Consider the following 14,245-nt stretch of genomic DNA (forward strand, 5'->3'; position numbering starts at 1 on the left):
CCGGCAACGACACGAAAGAAACGGAAAATATGTGTCAATTTCATAATCTTTACTATTACTTTAGTTGAGCTGATAATGTTACACAGGTGCGCGTGTTGTTTCCGGTGACATTTTATGCCACAATAACCACATCGTTGCCTAATGCAGGTTGCAGTTGCGAACTTTAACGGTTTTCCACCAATTATCTGGGTAGTGGTACTTTTGCATCTCGATACCACCCATCGGTACGGTGTAGAAGTATCGCCCGAGTGGTCGTTTCGGTAGCGTACCCTGTAGCAGATTGATTGGAAAACATTCCAACGAAGGCGTCCAGTCACAATGCGGTGGTAATACTCGTCTTTTCCAGCCGATGCGTTTGTACGTTCCTTGCTGTGTGTAAGAAATTTGGAAAATGAATGAATGAATTAATGTTTTACATAACAACTGCAGCTTATCCTATTTTGGGTATCTTTGTATGTTTGTTGACAAATAATGATGATCTCTTAATCTTACCGGTTCATCCAGCTGGAATACGACCAACTCTACGTACGGCGCAACATATCGTGCGGTGGACTCCTTGGCGAATATCCTATAGATACCTTCCGAGTGGAGATAGTGGATCTGTAGCTCGCTGGCATAGAAATTACGTATAAATCGTGCCTCTTCGTGACGCATCAATTCTTCATTCAGAACACAGAATTCTGCCTTTTCCCGCCAGGGTAACATCTTTGCCATGTGTATCTGGCCCCAAAGTGTACCGTAGCAGAGGAAGTGTGTAAGTCCGTGTTGGTCCAACAAACGGTGCACTCTGCAAAACAAAATAGAGCAAATTTGCCCATAACACTACGGTCCAACATCTTGGAGCAGCTAGAAGTTTGCAAAAACCTTTCGAACAAATGTTCCAGCTCGTGTCGATACAGTTCGGTCATGTTGCAGGTATGCTGAAAGTGGCGACTTTCGGAATCTCCCCGACCGAAGAGAATTTGGCACCAGCGAACCGTCGTGTAGATAATGGTTGCCACACACAATAGCACCACCAAACGATACAGTGAAAACCGTAGCATGACTTCAATAAACTAACTTACGGAAGACGCACTGGTAAGGTAAGTTTCCTATCACAGATTTGACCTACTGCTAACAGTATCACAGAGAGTTTGTTTATCGTTTCAGAATACGGTAAACCAGAAGCAGAATCGTCTTCCCGTTGGCGTCGTCTCTACTGAACCGGCGGAGGCAAATTTTCAACAGCTGACATTCTATAGCTGCCAAGCAAAATCGTGAATCATGCGCATTGGCCGTGTTTATTCTTCAGGCAACAGAAACAAAACGCAAAACGGTGTGATTTTTTTCTCATTCGGGTGAGTACAGTAACACTAGCTGGAGGGATTTTGATCGGTTTGTTTAAAGCATTTGCAATGTGATAGTATCACAACAGGAAAGAATTCATAGTCAGGACAAAAAGGTGTTTTTTGTATTTAAATTTGTTTATTTTCTGTCTTTTTTTCTTCCTCGTTTAAAGTTATGACGAAACGATACATATGTCACCTTGTGTTACGCATTTCTCTGTACCATTTGCCTTTTTTCTTCTATTTTCTCATTTTTCTGTTTATTTCTTCTTGCTGTGTTGCTTTAGTGTAGTGTGTTTCATATTCTCTGTCTGTGTTATGTTTGTTTGTGCGTATATTTGTTTCTTCCTTTGAATGTTTGCTACTGTTTCGTTACTTTTAACCGCTTTGCTTCCTTTACGCCCTACTCATATTCACTTTCATATTAAAATGTCCTAACATAATACACAAAATGGTTTGAAAAATGAATATCATTTGTTTTGTTATCGCTAAACGAAACAAATGCACTGGAACAATAAATATGTTTGTTTGTTTTGCTTTGTTTTGCTATATTTTTGCTTTGTTTTGCAGCGGAAAGCTTTGTTCGCTTTACTTCGTTTCATTTTTTTTGTGTTTAGCTCTGTTTCATTAGTTTTCATACCTCGTTCGAACGTGTTTTTTTTCTTCTTCTGCTACTGTATCGTGGTTTCGTTTCACTTTCTGCTTTTTTTTGCTATTTACTATCGTTATCTTTCGTGGCGTTTTGCTTTTGCTTGTTTGCCGCTGACTTACATGTTAGATCGTTCTCTTCTCCGTTCTGACTGGCGACGCTACAACTGTGCTATAGTTTTACGTTTGTTATTCACGCACATTCGCGCTCCATTTTGGACATTGCTTCTAGGATTTCGGCATTCACCGGCCGTTAATAGTAAGATCATTCGGTGTTCGGTGCATACAATTCACAGACGTTCTTCTGCTTTGCTTATATTACCAGGGCAATATTGAATTTTCTTTCCGGCTGGGTTTCGGCTAGCCCACGTGCTCATTAGTGCAAAGGGGGGAATGGTCTCGTATCGTTATCTGGCTCGCTTACTGACTCACGGAGCTGTTCGCAAAGATTTTATTTTTTACTGTGGCGTGTTCAAGGATCTATCGGCTCTGTTTGTCGACTGTGAGTATTTATTATAATATAAATATATTTTAACTAGTGGCATTTTGATGGCTATGGCCCTGGTATGGATAAAAGTTTTTATAACCATTTTGTAACGGTGATGGACCGACGGAAAATACCAGCTTAAGGCTTATGTTTTTTTGTAGTTGCTGTTCTTGTTATTATGTGTTTGTTTTGTTTGTTTTTGCTGTGTGTTTGATTTTTGCATGTTATTTTTTTGTTTTGCATGTTGTTTTACTTCTGTTTCGCTACTTACGTTGACTGGGGGATGTGTGTTTAGTAAGAGTTTTGTAATAAAAACTGGAATATGTATGCAATTTGATTTATTTGTTTACTACCGCATTTCCTCACCTATGTTGGTTATAATCTTCGCGTAAAAACTGTCGCGTCCTACTGTCATTGAGCGTAACGTGATAACAAAGGTAGCTTGCCACTTGACCATTTACTGCCTTCTATTTCCGAACTGCCGCGTATGGAAAGATTGAGCATGTACCCTATGCGTTCCCTGTGCCCTATTAGCAGCTTTCTGGCGCCGCTGTTGATGTGTGCGCGTTAGCCCCTGCATATGCAATGTACCTGCAGCGAAGAGTACCTATTTTACATAGTCGGGCAATAATTGTGTTTGGTATAATGGTTTGGTTTTTATGCTCTGACATTGGTTTGATCATCGAACGGGTGTTTATTTTCCGTTCCCCACCTCATGTACTCAGCTGGCCCTGCGAATATACGCGCATTGTAACGTGAGTGAGTTTTGTGACCTAGTACAGGGGCGGGTGTGTGGTTCTTATGGGTTTTTTGCTCAATAACTTAAATATTTACAAATCTAGTTCGAACGGCTATCGCTGTTGTGTTTATGTTTGTGAAAGTATTTTTTTCTCTCTTAACTGTGTGCGTCTATTTTCTTTTTGCTCTGTTTTCTTGCTTCTTACCCATGTTCCACATGTTTTCACAGCACTGCGCAAACAGAAACAATGCTGCGGTTTTTTTTTGTTTTTTTTTCACACTGTGTACTTTTGTTTTCTGTAAGATATTACATTCCTATATAAAAAATTTATATTTATTTAGAATTTTTCTTGTGTTTTTCCTTTTCTGTTTGCTTTTCATATATATAATATATATATTTATATATATGTTTTGTATATATATAATAGTTTCTCGTACATTTGTTTTGCCCTCATTGTTTGTTATATGTATATAATTATTTTTCTCTGAATGTTTGAATGTTTCGTGTTACGACACGGCTATTTCAGAAACATCTCTCAGTGCTACAGTACGCTTTTGCTGCTGTGATTTAGCATTCTACTATATATACCATTCACCTATCGGTTTCTTATTCTTTCCGTTTGAAGTGTGTTTTGTTTTTCTCTTTCTTCTTGTTTTCTTTTATGCTAATATTAGAGTACAGTGAGTATTTAACACATACTTACACATTGTTTGCTTTTATCCATTTTCACTACAATTGTGTTGCTTATTTCTTTTTTTTTGTTAGTTTTGGTTTGGGTTTTTTTTTGTTGCATTCTATATAACACTCAACTTATGCTTTCGCTATGTGTTTTTCTTCTTCTTTTTTCTTAATGTTGCGTTACCAGTTCGAGATCACTGCTTACAAGTCTCTGAGATATCTGTTTTCTTTTTTTATGAAGATGCTTCGCAGCTTTTGCGTTCCTACACAGATCAATCACATTGTGGGTTTTGTTTTTTTCTTTCTTGCTTGCTTTTGATTTGTAGCCATTTCTTCTACATCTGTTTTGTTTGGGAAGGATGCCTTAGGGTTTTTTTTTGAGATGTTGGAACGGGGAAGTGTGTTTGTGTTTGTGTTTGGTAGCTAGTAGGTTGTATCGGATAGTATAGAATGCATAAAAGGGTAATAAAAAGTAAAAACAATACAAGCTAGTGAAGTAACAAAAGAAACTATTTTTCAAAACACAGTGCTATAAGGGTATTCAGAGTGTAGAATAACATTATTATATAACAAAAGAATAATAAAAAAAATCTTTCATGTAAGCGTAAATTGCACCCTATTGCAGTGCCGGTAGCGTTTACGTTATGGTTAATGTAGAACATTGTTGTTTCTCTGCTGTAGATAGGTTAGGTTATGATTTTTTTGTTGGAAGAACCGAAATCTATTCTAAGCAAGAACATTGCCTTTTTTTTAAATATTGCCACCGGTAGTAATTACCCGAACACCCCTTTTTTATATATCGGTAAAATGGCAAACGGCCATGCTTAATTGTTGACTTTCTCTAGCAGTAAGTAGAAGTACCTTCGGTTCGGTTGTTATTTGGAGTTTTTGGGAGTGGTCCAGTAAGCTTACCAGTACGGTTGCGTTTGCGTTTCTCTACCGTTACCGTGCTGTCGGTTTAATTTTTTGTTGTTGTTGAAAAAACGTATCGAACCTTCTTTTTGGACTACTACATGTATTCGAATTTTTCATAAGTGCGCTCACGTTTTGTGTGATAAGTTATTTTTTAGTGTTTTTTTTAATATTTATATAATTTTTTTTGCTGTTTTTCTTCTTCTTTTCCACTTTTGTTTTTCGTTCTCGGTACTAGTACACTCAGTACGGTGCTTATTATATTGTAAGTTTTTTTTTCCTTTTCTATTCCTCTGCTATCGATGATATTAAGGACGAAGGACGAACTTCAATGACCGCTTGCCCTTTCGATAGATTTTTTTTGTTTTTTTTTTTATTTTAGTACAGTTTTGTAATCACTTGTTCGATTCGTGTTAAACACTGATCGCGCCGTTTTTGGTAGTAACGTAATGTCGATTTATGTCGACAAGTACAAAACCTCACATTAATGGTTCGCTTGCAGTGTCCGATCCTTTTCAGTTTAAAAGTGTTTTACCGTGTTAGGGTCTACTTACGTGAGGGAGGTATGGTATGCTAAGAAGGTGCAGGACCGTTTTGTGTGTGTGTGTGTGTGTTTGTGTGTTATGGGTGGAAGAATTCTAGCATACGCATCTGGATACAATGGGGGGGGAAAAGTTACTAAATATACTTTTAAATTCTATCCACAAACCATACGTAACATGTGTTGTCATAAATTTCACTACTTGTTTCGCGCTTCTCCCGTTTAGGGATACGATAGTAATGTTCCAATTTGCTTTTGGTATCATAGAGCGCGTGCATTCATTCATTGGTTTACTTCAGTTTCGCTAATATAATTGAGCAGTTCCTTCAGGGTTGTTTTTTTGTTGGTTGAAAAGTAATTCTCCCATACGCGAACCCCACTGTGTGAAAAGACACATAATCTACAGATATTTGACGAGTAAATATCTTGCGCTTAATTATGTTTATTTTTACGGTAATACGCTTTGCTTTTTTCAAACTTACTTCTTATACTGTCACTGCGCACATCGTTTCGCTACTTTTGTTCTGTTCTGTTGCTTCAATTAATAAGTCCTACTTTGCGTTTTTTGTTTGCCTTAGTTTGGTTTTCGTGTTCGCTCTGTTAGTGTTCGTATTTGAATGGAGGTTTGTTCTGTTCGATTGTGACTAATGAATGAAGAATTTGCTCTACCATAGAAGCCAGTGGCCAGTAGCACAAAGTCCTCTAATTGAAAAAAAAACTGATCATCTGAGAACTCGAAAGTCTCAATCTTTTTTGGGTATATCTGTAAAAGATAACCGAACGGTGATGATGATGGTAATATTCGAAACATAAACGATAAGTGTACCGTGTATAACGAAAAGTTCGATGAGCAAAGCACATTTGTCGATGCGTGATAACGCACAATAGTAGCGAACACTACCAATTCGAATTACCGAATTGAACTCGCGAATGTGTGTGTGTGTGTGTGTTTTTTAAACATGTTTCAACAATTTTCACTACGAAGAAATAGTAACTGCTTTTTTTTTGCTTTAACGGTAGAGAAGGATTTATTTTCACTACGCTTTAACTGTGTGGCTGTTTTTTTGTTTTTGTTTTTTGCTTTTCATTACCACTTGCCATGTTGTTTCGTTTTACGATTTTGCTTTTCGCTATTATATAAATTTAGAATTTCTTAAATACTCTTGCGAGTGAGCCATTCTGCTTGATGCCTTCCTTTGCTGTGTATGGCTAGGAAACGTAACAGTGTTGCGTGTGCCGAAGTATCATTGTAAAGTGATTTTCCCGCATTTTTTTATGATGGTACTGCTAAGAGATATTGCATTGAATTCTACCAATTGTTTAGTGCTTTGTAGAACATGCTTTTTATGCTTATCTTACCCTTCCCGTGGGTAGGTTTGCGTGTGTTTGTATGTTTTTTTTGTTCTGTTGGAACTATGCATGCCTACTGTTTTCGTGGAAAGTGGAAGTTCTGGAACATAGTTTGTTTTTTTCTTCTTCTGTGTGTTTTTTTATCGATAATATCATTAAATTTACTCATACTACTTCCCATACGCACATATCACCGTCCACCGCAAAACGATCCGTGTTGCTTACGGGTTGCTTACGTCTAGTTTAATTTGCACATTGTCTTGTTCATTTGCCTTGGTTTGTTGTGCTAACTTTCTTTGTTTGTTTGTGAGCGGAAGAAAAACGACGGTGCATTATTTGCTTGGAATTACTTCTGCTCTCCGTTTTTTTTGTTGTCTGTGTCACATTGTTCCTACTGCTTTCCGAGAGCGCGCGTCCCGATTTTCTTGTCAGTGCTGGTTGCAGGTGCGAAAATGTTAGTTCTTTTCCATGCAAAACGGCTTAACGAATCTTGTGTATGTGTGTCATGTGTGCGATGTGATTTCATAAAGGAACTGGATTAGGAGGGGGTGTTAACCCGGGGGGAAGGATGCTGTGCGTTGAATTAGGTGTTAGGGTTATTAAAGTTGCATTAAAGGTGCTTAAGGTTTTTGGTGTGTACATTATAACAACAAGAAAGAAAACAAAAAAACAACAAAACAATGAATGAAATCTTTCAACACTTCCTTGAAATAATTCCCCCTAAACACAGGTGATATATCAGGTAAAAGCAACAAAGAAACACCAATGCTCCATTGATTTGTTGGGGGGTTGATTTCCACAACACCCTTTCTACCCCACGGAACAAGGAACAAGTGCGCCAGTTTTGATATTTTTGTTTGTTTTTTTTTCAGATGATCAGTGAAAACAACGAACAACGAAATGATTTAGCTTTAGTATGAAAAAAACAATCTATTTTCCGTTTTCCAATCAATCTGACAGTTTTGTTTTGCAGTTACGTTTTTTTTTGTTTTGTTTTGACTTCTTTTGTTTTGTTTACTTTGCAATACTTTGGTTACAACGAGTTTTCTTACTAATGTGTGTATAAATGTGTATCATTTTTTGCGCATTTTGTTTCCGTCTGTACGTGTGTGTGTGTGTGTTGTGTATTTGTTTGTTTCTTTCTTTGTTATCATCTACGCATTCAAGAGCAAGTAATGTAGTAATGGCGGCATGCGATTAGTAAATTTCGTTTCCCGCTTTCGTTTTCGTTCAGCCCAATAAACCAAAGCAGTAGTTTGTTACATTTCCTGTGTTTTTTTGTGTGTTTTTCGTGTGGAAGTTGTGTGTTTCATTGTTTGCGTGCGTGTATGTGTAAGTTTTCATGTTTTTCTTTTCGTGTGTGTGTGTGTTTTTTTTTTATTTGTGCGCGCAAAACCTTTCCAAAATATCCTTTTTTTTCTCCCTTTTGCTTCTCTTTTGTTATTGAACGGTTAAGTGAATTGGTATCGGTGCCGAATAGTCAATGTCCTACGTATGTTATTTAATTAGTTAATTAGAGTTTTTCATTTTCCCTTTCTTTGTTCTTCTTCTTTTTTTGTTGTGTGTTGCGCTGGTAATTCTCTTTTTGTTTTCTTCACTGTGTGTTGCTCTTCTTTTTTTCTTCTTTTGTTTTTTTTCGTTACTTCTTGCGGTCCTTTCGCTCTAACAAACCCCTATAGGAGATAGAATAACTATAAAATTTCGGAAACAACAACTTTTGTAATCACGAGTTTTCCTTTTGCTCTTAAACATTGTTTTTTTTTCTCTTTGTTTTGCATTTGCACTACTTGTCAGTTTTGTATGTACGGAAAGAGAGAGATAGAGGGGAGGATTATGTCTGTAGATGTATGTGTGTGTGTGTGTAAGATGTGTTATTGTGTGCCGCAGTTATGAGTGATTTTCCGTACGCTTCTTGCTAGTATATTGATGCACTTTGCTTGCTCTATGAAACAACTTATCCTATATAAACCCGGACACCGAACCGGATGCTCACTAGCGAGCTATACGATGGTCGAGGATCTTCACGTGATCGTGTGTGATTGCGACAGACAAAAATAAACAAAAACAAAACAACCGGGCATTCTAAACTAAACAGCCGCAGGATGAAGTTTAGTGCAAAGGTTAGCAGCAAACGATGAAGGTGTATGTATTTTGGGGCAAAGCCGGTGTAAGATATTGTACACTTCAGTACCGTTGTCGAGGGATCGTTTTAATTGCTAGCTGGTCACATAATTTGGCAAAAAGGTTCGCATTGTTTTCGGTGCCGTTCGTGGTTTCGGTTTGTGTGTTATTTGATTTTTGTATTTTTTTTTTAAATCTTCACTTAACTCTCCATTCCTCCCTGAAGATTCTTTTACACTGGAAGCATTTATCGGTCCCTCGGGGCGGGACGTTGGGCCACACGATCGTTCCCAACCGATGTGTAAGTGTTTGTTTGTGTGTGTATGTTTGTATGTGTGAAAGAGCATTGTTGTACAAGATACAGTAGCAACCGCGGCTGACCAATTTGAACACGTTCGGGACAGTGGTCAAAACTGGCGCATTTGTCGTCCGTATGGCGCAGGAAAACAAAAAAACCCAAAACAAATAGGTAAGATATTTTTGGCAGTTAATGGCATCGATATCTTCCTCACAGCAAGTCTGGTGAGCCACCCAAAAATTGTGGTTAAAAAAAACGTTGCGAAAAAGGAGAAAAGCATCAACGAAGCGGTAAGGAAAGAGTTTCCCAAAAAAAAACCCAAAACTTCGGTTTAACACCGCTTAAAAACAGGGTGAATGCAATGAGGTGATGGGAGTAGTAGTAGTTTTGTATGTGTTTTTGTTGCTGTTGGTAGCGGTAGTAGTTAAGTAGTACTAGTAGTAATTAGTAGTAGTAATTAGTAGTGTTAAGTAAGTGCTTTTTGTTTTTAAAAGGGGCCGCACCGTGGCATGAGCAATATTCACCGTGTACCCGTGTGTGTGTGTGTCGCTGTACATTTGCTCTGGACAAAATGGTGGTATTACTAATGGTTTAGCAGTGCAGTTTGATTTGATCAGGTGTTGGGATTGGATCACTAGGGGGGATTTTTCTTTTTGGGGCGGTCGTGCATAAAGATGTTTCACCAAGATGTTGTGTGCGAGAACGAGACAGGGAGAGGTGTTGAGTAGGTAGTTGCATTTAAAAAGATGGTTTCGATAGCAAAATCCCGGAGGATATACATGCACCTCTCGGAGGATATAGGCATGGATTTCCGGAAGTGTGTGGGGGGGATGTTATTAAAAAACCAAAGGGTTGCGTTCAGAGATCAGTTTTGTGAATGGGAAGATAAATCTGGAATACTGTTGCACAGGGACAAATTTATCCTCTACAATTTGCTGTTTCAGTTTTCACCTGATCATCTGATTACCCTAAACAATTACCCTTCCTTTTTCATTTTGCGGTCACGAAACTTTCCCAGGAATAGCCGATCCTTGTCGGCTTCATGTGACTTGCGATCGTTTGGGCCTTTGCGGTTGTTCGTCGTCTTGGCGATTGGCGTAAGATGCCTTTCCATAATTGAGTTTGATACTTTTGCACGTGTGTCTCTCGTTTTGAGGGGAGTTCCGGGTATATGTATATGTGTGTGTGTATCTGTGTATATGTGTGTGTGTGTGTTAGATAAGTTTTGCATTTTGCTTCTTTTTTTTGCTAGTTTACGGTGTGGTATTCGTTAGCCATTCAATGTGGACTTGGTATCTCGCTAGTTGAACGATAAAATCTAGGGTTTTTTTTGTTTGTTTTGTGTTGCGCCTTGTTGCGTTTCTGGCCCGTTTAATTAATACTTGTTGTTGCGCCTCTACCAACGCAGTGTCGCGAGCCTTCAGCGCTATTTAATGCATTTAATACGTGCTTTCCGTTTCCGTTTTTTGATACATTACGAACTGTTCGGGTGTTTGTTTGTTTTTTTTTCTCGTTTAGAATTATGTATGTATATATATCAAATCCTGTCGCCCTCCGCCCTCCGCTTCAAAGCTGTTCCGTCCTTGTGTGACACAGTGTACAGCTGTCAATTCATTGCTGGCACTGCCTTTTTTCTCTTTTGCCTGACTACGTCGTTTTAATTTCACGTCTCGCACGCGCGCTTGTTGTTTAATTAATGTTTAGTTCTTCCGTTTCCATCTTCATTGGTGTATAAGTATAAAAATCGAACCAAAGCAGTAAATAGGTACAAATGGGCTGGCGGATGTGTCTAATGAGGGAGTAGGGGTGGGAATGGAGCAGGAACAAGTCCTTTACAGGGACATTCGTTTTTTTGGGGAAGTGTGCAGGATAGGGGCCAATGAAGGCTATGAGTGGGAATCGAATGAGCTGTGTTTTCTTTTTTTTTCTTGGTTATTTTTCTAATTTTCTTGCTCTATATCTCTCTCTTTCTTTCTCTTCTGTCTATCTGTCTGTCTGTCTGTATGACCGGTGTGGTACGTTGGCCAGTCCCTTTCTAGCCACAATCCTGCCTAACCTATGCGCTTCCTAGCATGATCAATTGTGGCGATATTACGATCACCGCACGTCGATCGTTTCGTGGTAATAGGTTAGAATCGTTCGATGCGTCGCTGCGTACCAGCGGTACCGCATAGTTGCGTCGTCTCCTTCCAGTCAAGACATCGGGCCCCGGGGCTGTCCTATGGTCTGGTTTGGAAGGCGCATGAGTTCGCTGTATCACGGAACGGATTTATTTCTCCTCGCCCAACAGCACCAGATCGTCGGCCACGACATCGCTGACATGCAGGTAGATGATCCAGTACATGAGATTGAAGCAGACGAAGCACACCGGGAACACGATGCGTGAGTACTTGTCGATGTCTGACGGTGTGATGCCGAGCAGCTTGTTGATATCCTGCGAAGGGAAAGACAAAGCCAATCGCAATGATTTCTTCCTGTGACACACACGTTGGGCTATTTGCCGAGCAACAACTTACCTTGCCGGGGTGTATCAAATGCTGAGGTGCTACCGATTCCTCATCCGGTCCGCCACCACCACCACCGGGTGGACCGCCGGGTGGACCGCCGCCACCTCCACCACCCGGCTGCCCACCGCCACGGCCACCATTGATCGTGTTCTCGAGCGTGCCACCCTTCGAGTGGGCTTTCGGGTCGTGCACCTTGAACCGTACCTCCTGGAACAGTGGACCAACGATCGAGCAGCCGCGCGAACCCATGTTCGGTGGCACATTCTGCATCGTACCGCTCCGGCTACCCATCTGCTGCTTTGGCGTGTGCTGGTGCGTGTGGCTATGCCCGTGACCATGGCCATGGCTGTGATCGCTCGCCACCGGAGGCGGCGGTGGTGGATGGTTCGCGTCCGCCGCCTGCTGCTTCTTCTGTTCCGCTATTTTCTGTATTGCCATGAAGCGCTGCTTGCGCATCTGTATCCGCTTAGCCATGTAACCGACCGTGGCATACTCTGGCGTTTGTGGGGAATGGGAGGCAGAGCATTTGCGCGCGGATGCGCAAATTTTTGCGGGGGGAGAAAAAGAAGTAATATCAGTACGCATGACAGTGGAGTGCAGTTGTAACAGCTTGTACTCTATACAGCTCTAGACATTAACATTGTCACGACGTAAAGTACGAAAAGCATCACAAGTGTTAAGAAGTATGCAACGTAAGATAAAAAAAATTGATCACAAAGAAAAAAAGAAAGAAAAAAAGAAACAAATGGACACACGAAAACAAAACAAAAAAACAACAACACAGAAACGGAACAAAACCAAGATGTACAAACAATAGTAACGAACGGAAATGGTAGAAACTGGTAACTGAAACATTCTATACTTGATAACACGAGAACAGCATTTAAAGGCCATTAAAGTTTTTTTTTTTGCTGGAAGAGAGACACGGAGATGTACACGTGAGACTGTGTTTTGTTGCACACTGGAAACCATTGCTGTGTTGAAAGGCAGAGCACACACAAAAAAAACTCTCTACACACACACACACACGTGCACATGTGCGCACGGGAGAAGATTGCGAAATTTGCGAAACACGCGGTGTAGTTGTATGTGGCAGCTTTGTCGCACGGGGGGCACTAAAATCCTTCAATCCGGCGCCCGTATACCCGTATTGGTTGTGAGGACGGTAACTAGTGTTTGTACGAAGAGGGGTGGAGAGCTAGAACTAGCCGTTTAATTAACGGGGAAAAAAAGAAAGTAGACAAAAAATAAAACACATCAACAACATAAAAAAAACACGGTGATCCAATCACACGTCCCTACGTGAGATATGAGCGGTGAAGAAGCGACGAACCTGAACCCGCATTGGAGTGAGTACAGTTTCGGTACGTACATACACACACACACAAGACGTGAGATGGGTGATGAGATGAGATGGATTCTGGTGTGAGAAAAGGTTTCACTTTCACTGCAACAGGGCTGCTTAGAAATTGCTACTTTTTTTTTTTAGAAATTTTGTGTTTCTTATTTCTTTTAAGCATGTGCTTACAGTGAGAAATAAGAACAACCCTAAGCAGCTCTATGCATTGAAAGCTTTGCTTTTACTGTTTCCTTTTGTGGTTAATAATGAGTGCAAAAGGTTTTCTCTTCTTTCTGTTTTACTTTTGTTTGCACACTAATCAGTGAGCTTGTTGTTGGTTTGGGTTGGTGCGAATCGTGAGAATTAGTGATGATGAGCCACAATGCATGAGATGAGAACGGGGTGAGAAAATTCGATAAATTCATCAAATTAACTAAAAGTAACGCTATTTGTCACCACCACGTGCCATTATGTTACATTTGAGGGTTTTTTTCTTGGTTGTTGTTTCTTTTGCTCTTCGATTAGTAGCTTCGTAAATACTCTTTAACACACTCTTCGCTACGATATTAGTCTGTGCACAGATTGGCAAGGGAGAGAGTGAGAGAACGATCTCCGTTTTTGAGTCACGCTATGAGGATCGTGTTAAATTTAGCTGCATTTTTGCTTGCATTGGGAAAGCGTTTATGTAAACCAGCGTACGTAAGCGCATATAATGTATGTTTCGTTCCATGGAAACGAGTAGATCCTGATTTGCCAAGGATTTGGTGTGGCGTGTGAAAAGATAAAACAAAAACAAAAACGGCAAAAACAGCTTCATTTTGTGAGGATGACCTGCGGGGTAGCAAATTGAAATGAGTCAATGGGTGCAAATTAGGGAGACATTTGGTAGGTGCTGGTACATTGTTTCGATGTTTCGCTGTTTTCAGCGCGAACGTTGCAATCAATTGGAGGGACAGAATTTTTTAGACCGTACCTGTAGCTACCTTGTTCTGTTTTGTTTTTTTTTTTTTGCTTTTGCTCGGCAGTAGCATTGATTGTATTCAATAAATTCATCCGATTTGCAAAAATGGTATGTTTTGTATGTATTAATTTCCGTACCGGAACATGAACCAGTGCTGCAAGTCGTGTTTGCTCGACTCGCTGTGAACGCTTTCGAATTGTAAAGCAAATTGATTGAGGTGAGCGTATGGGAATGAAATGTGCTTGATAGCCAAACCATGTATATTGCGGGTGCTCGCATTTGTTTGTTTTTTTATTTGATAATTAAACCGTCCGACAAAACCGTACCATCAGTTGTCGT

At 39.9% G+C, this 14,245-nt stretch overlaps 2 protein-coding genes across 13 annotated transcripts in view; both read right to left on the minus strand.

Annotated features, from left to right (window-relative positions):
- Positions 1-34: 34 nt before the first annotated feature.
- Positions 35-3,797, minus strand: LOC125769837 (uncharacterized). Its single transcript, XM_049438746.1, has 3 exons — positions 865-3,797; positions 493-787; positions 35-369 (listed from the first exon to the last, which is right to left on the minus strand). Exons 1-3 carry the CDS (start codon positions 1,041-1,043, stop codon positions 139-141), a joined length of 705 nt encoding a protein of 234 aa, XP_049294703.1. The 5' UTR covers positions 1,044-3,797; the 3' UTR covers positions 35-138.
- Positions 3,798-3,943: 146 nt separating this feature from the next.
- LOC125769835 (gamma-aminobutyric acid receptor subunit beta) overlaps positions 3,944-14,245 on the minus strand; it is a 75,594-nt gene continuing 65,292 nt past the window's right edge. For all 12 annotated transcript variants that reach the window (XM_049438738.1, XM_049438731.1, XM_049438735.1 and 9 more), the window contains 2 exons: positions 11,616-12,100; positions 3,944-11,533 (listed from right to left, as the gene is read on the minus strand). In XM_049438738.1, coding sequence (XP_049294695.1) covers positions 11,369-11,533; positions 11,616-12,100 — 650 coding nt within the window. In that variant the 3' untranslated portion in view covers positions 3,944-11,368. The remainder of the gene's footprint in view (positions 11,534-11,615; positions 12,101-14,245) is intronic.

The sequence above is a fragment of the Anopheles funestus genome, chromosome 3RL (genome assembly GCF_943734845.2).
Source record: "Anopheles funestus chromosome 3RL, idAnoFuneDA-416_04, whole genome shotgun sequence".
Taxonomy (NCBI): domain Eukaryota; kingdom Metazoa; phylum Arthropoda; class Insecta; order Diptera; family Culicidae; genus Anopheles; species Anopheles funestus.

Bases quoted from the DNA above. Each gene is read 5' to 3' on its own strand.
- LOC125769837 (XM_049438746.1), bottom strand. From the start codon at position 1,043: ATGCTACGGTTTTCACTGTATCGTTTGGTGGTGCTATTGTGTGTGGCA. The intron at 788-864 runs GTTTTTGCAAAC...TTTGTTTTGCAG, and splicing joins CTGGAACATTTGTTCGAAAG to AGTGCACCGTTTGTTGGACC. The intron at 370-492 runs GTAAGATTAAGA...TCTTACACACAG, and splicing joins TATTCCAGCTGGATGAACCG to CAAGGAACGTACAAACGCAT.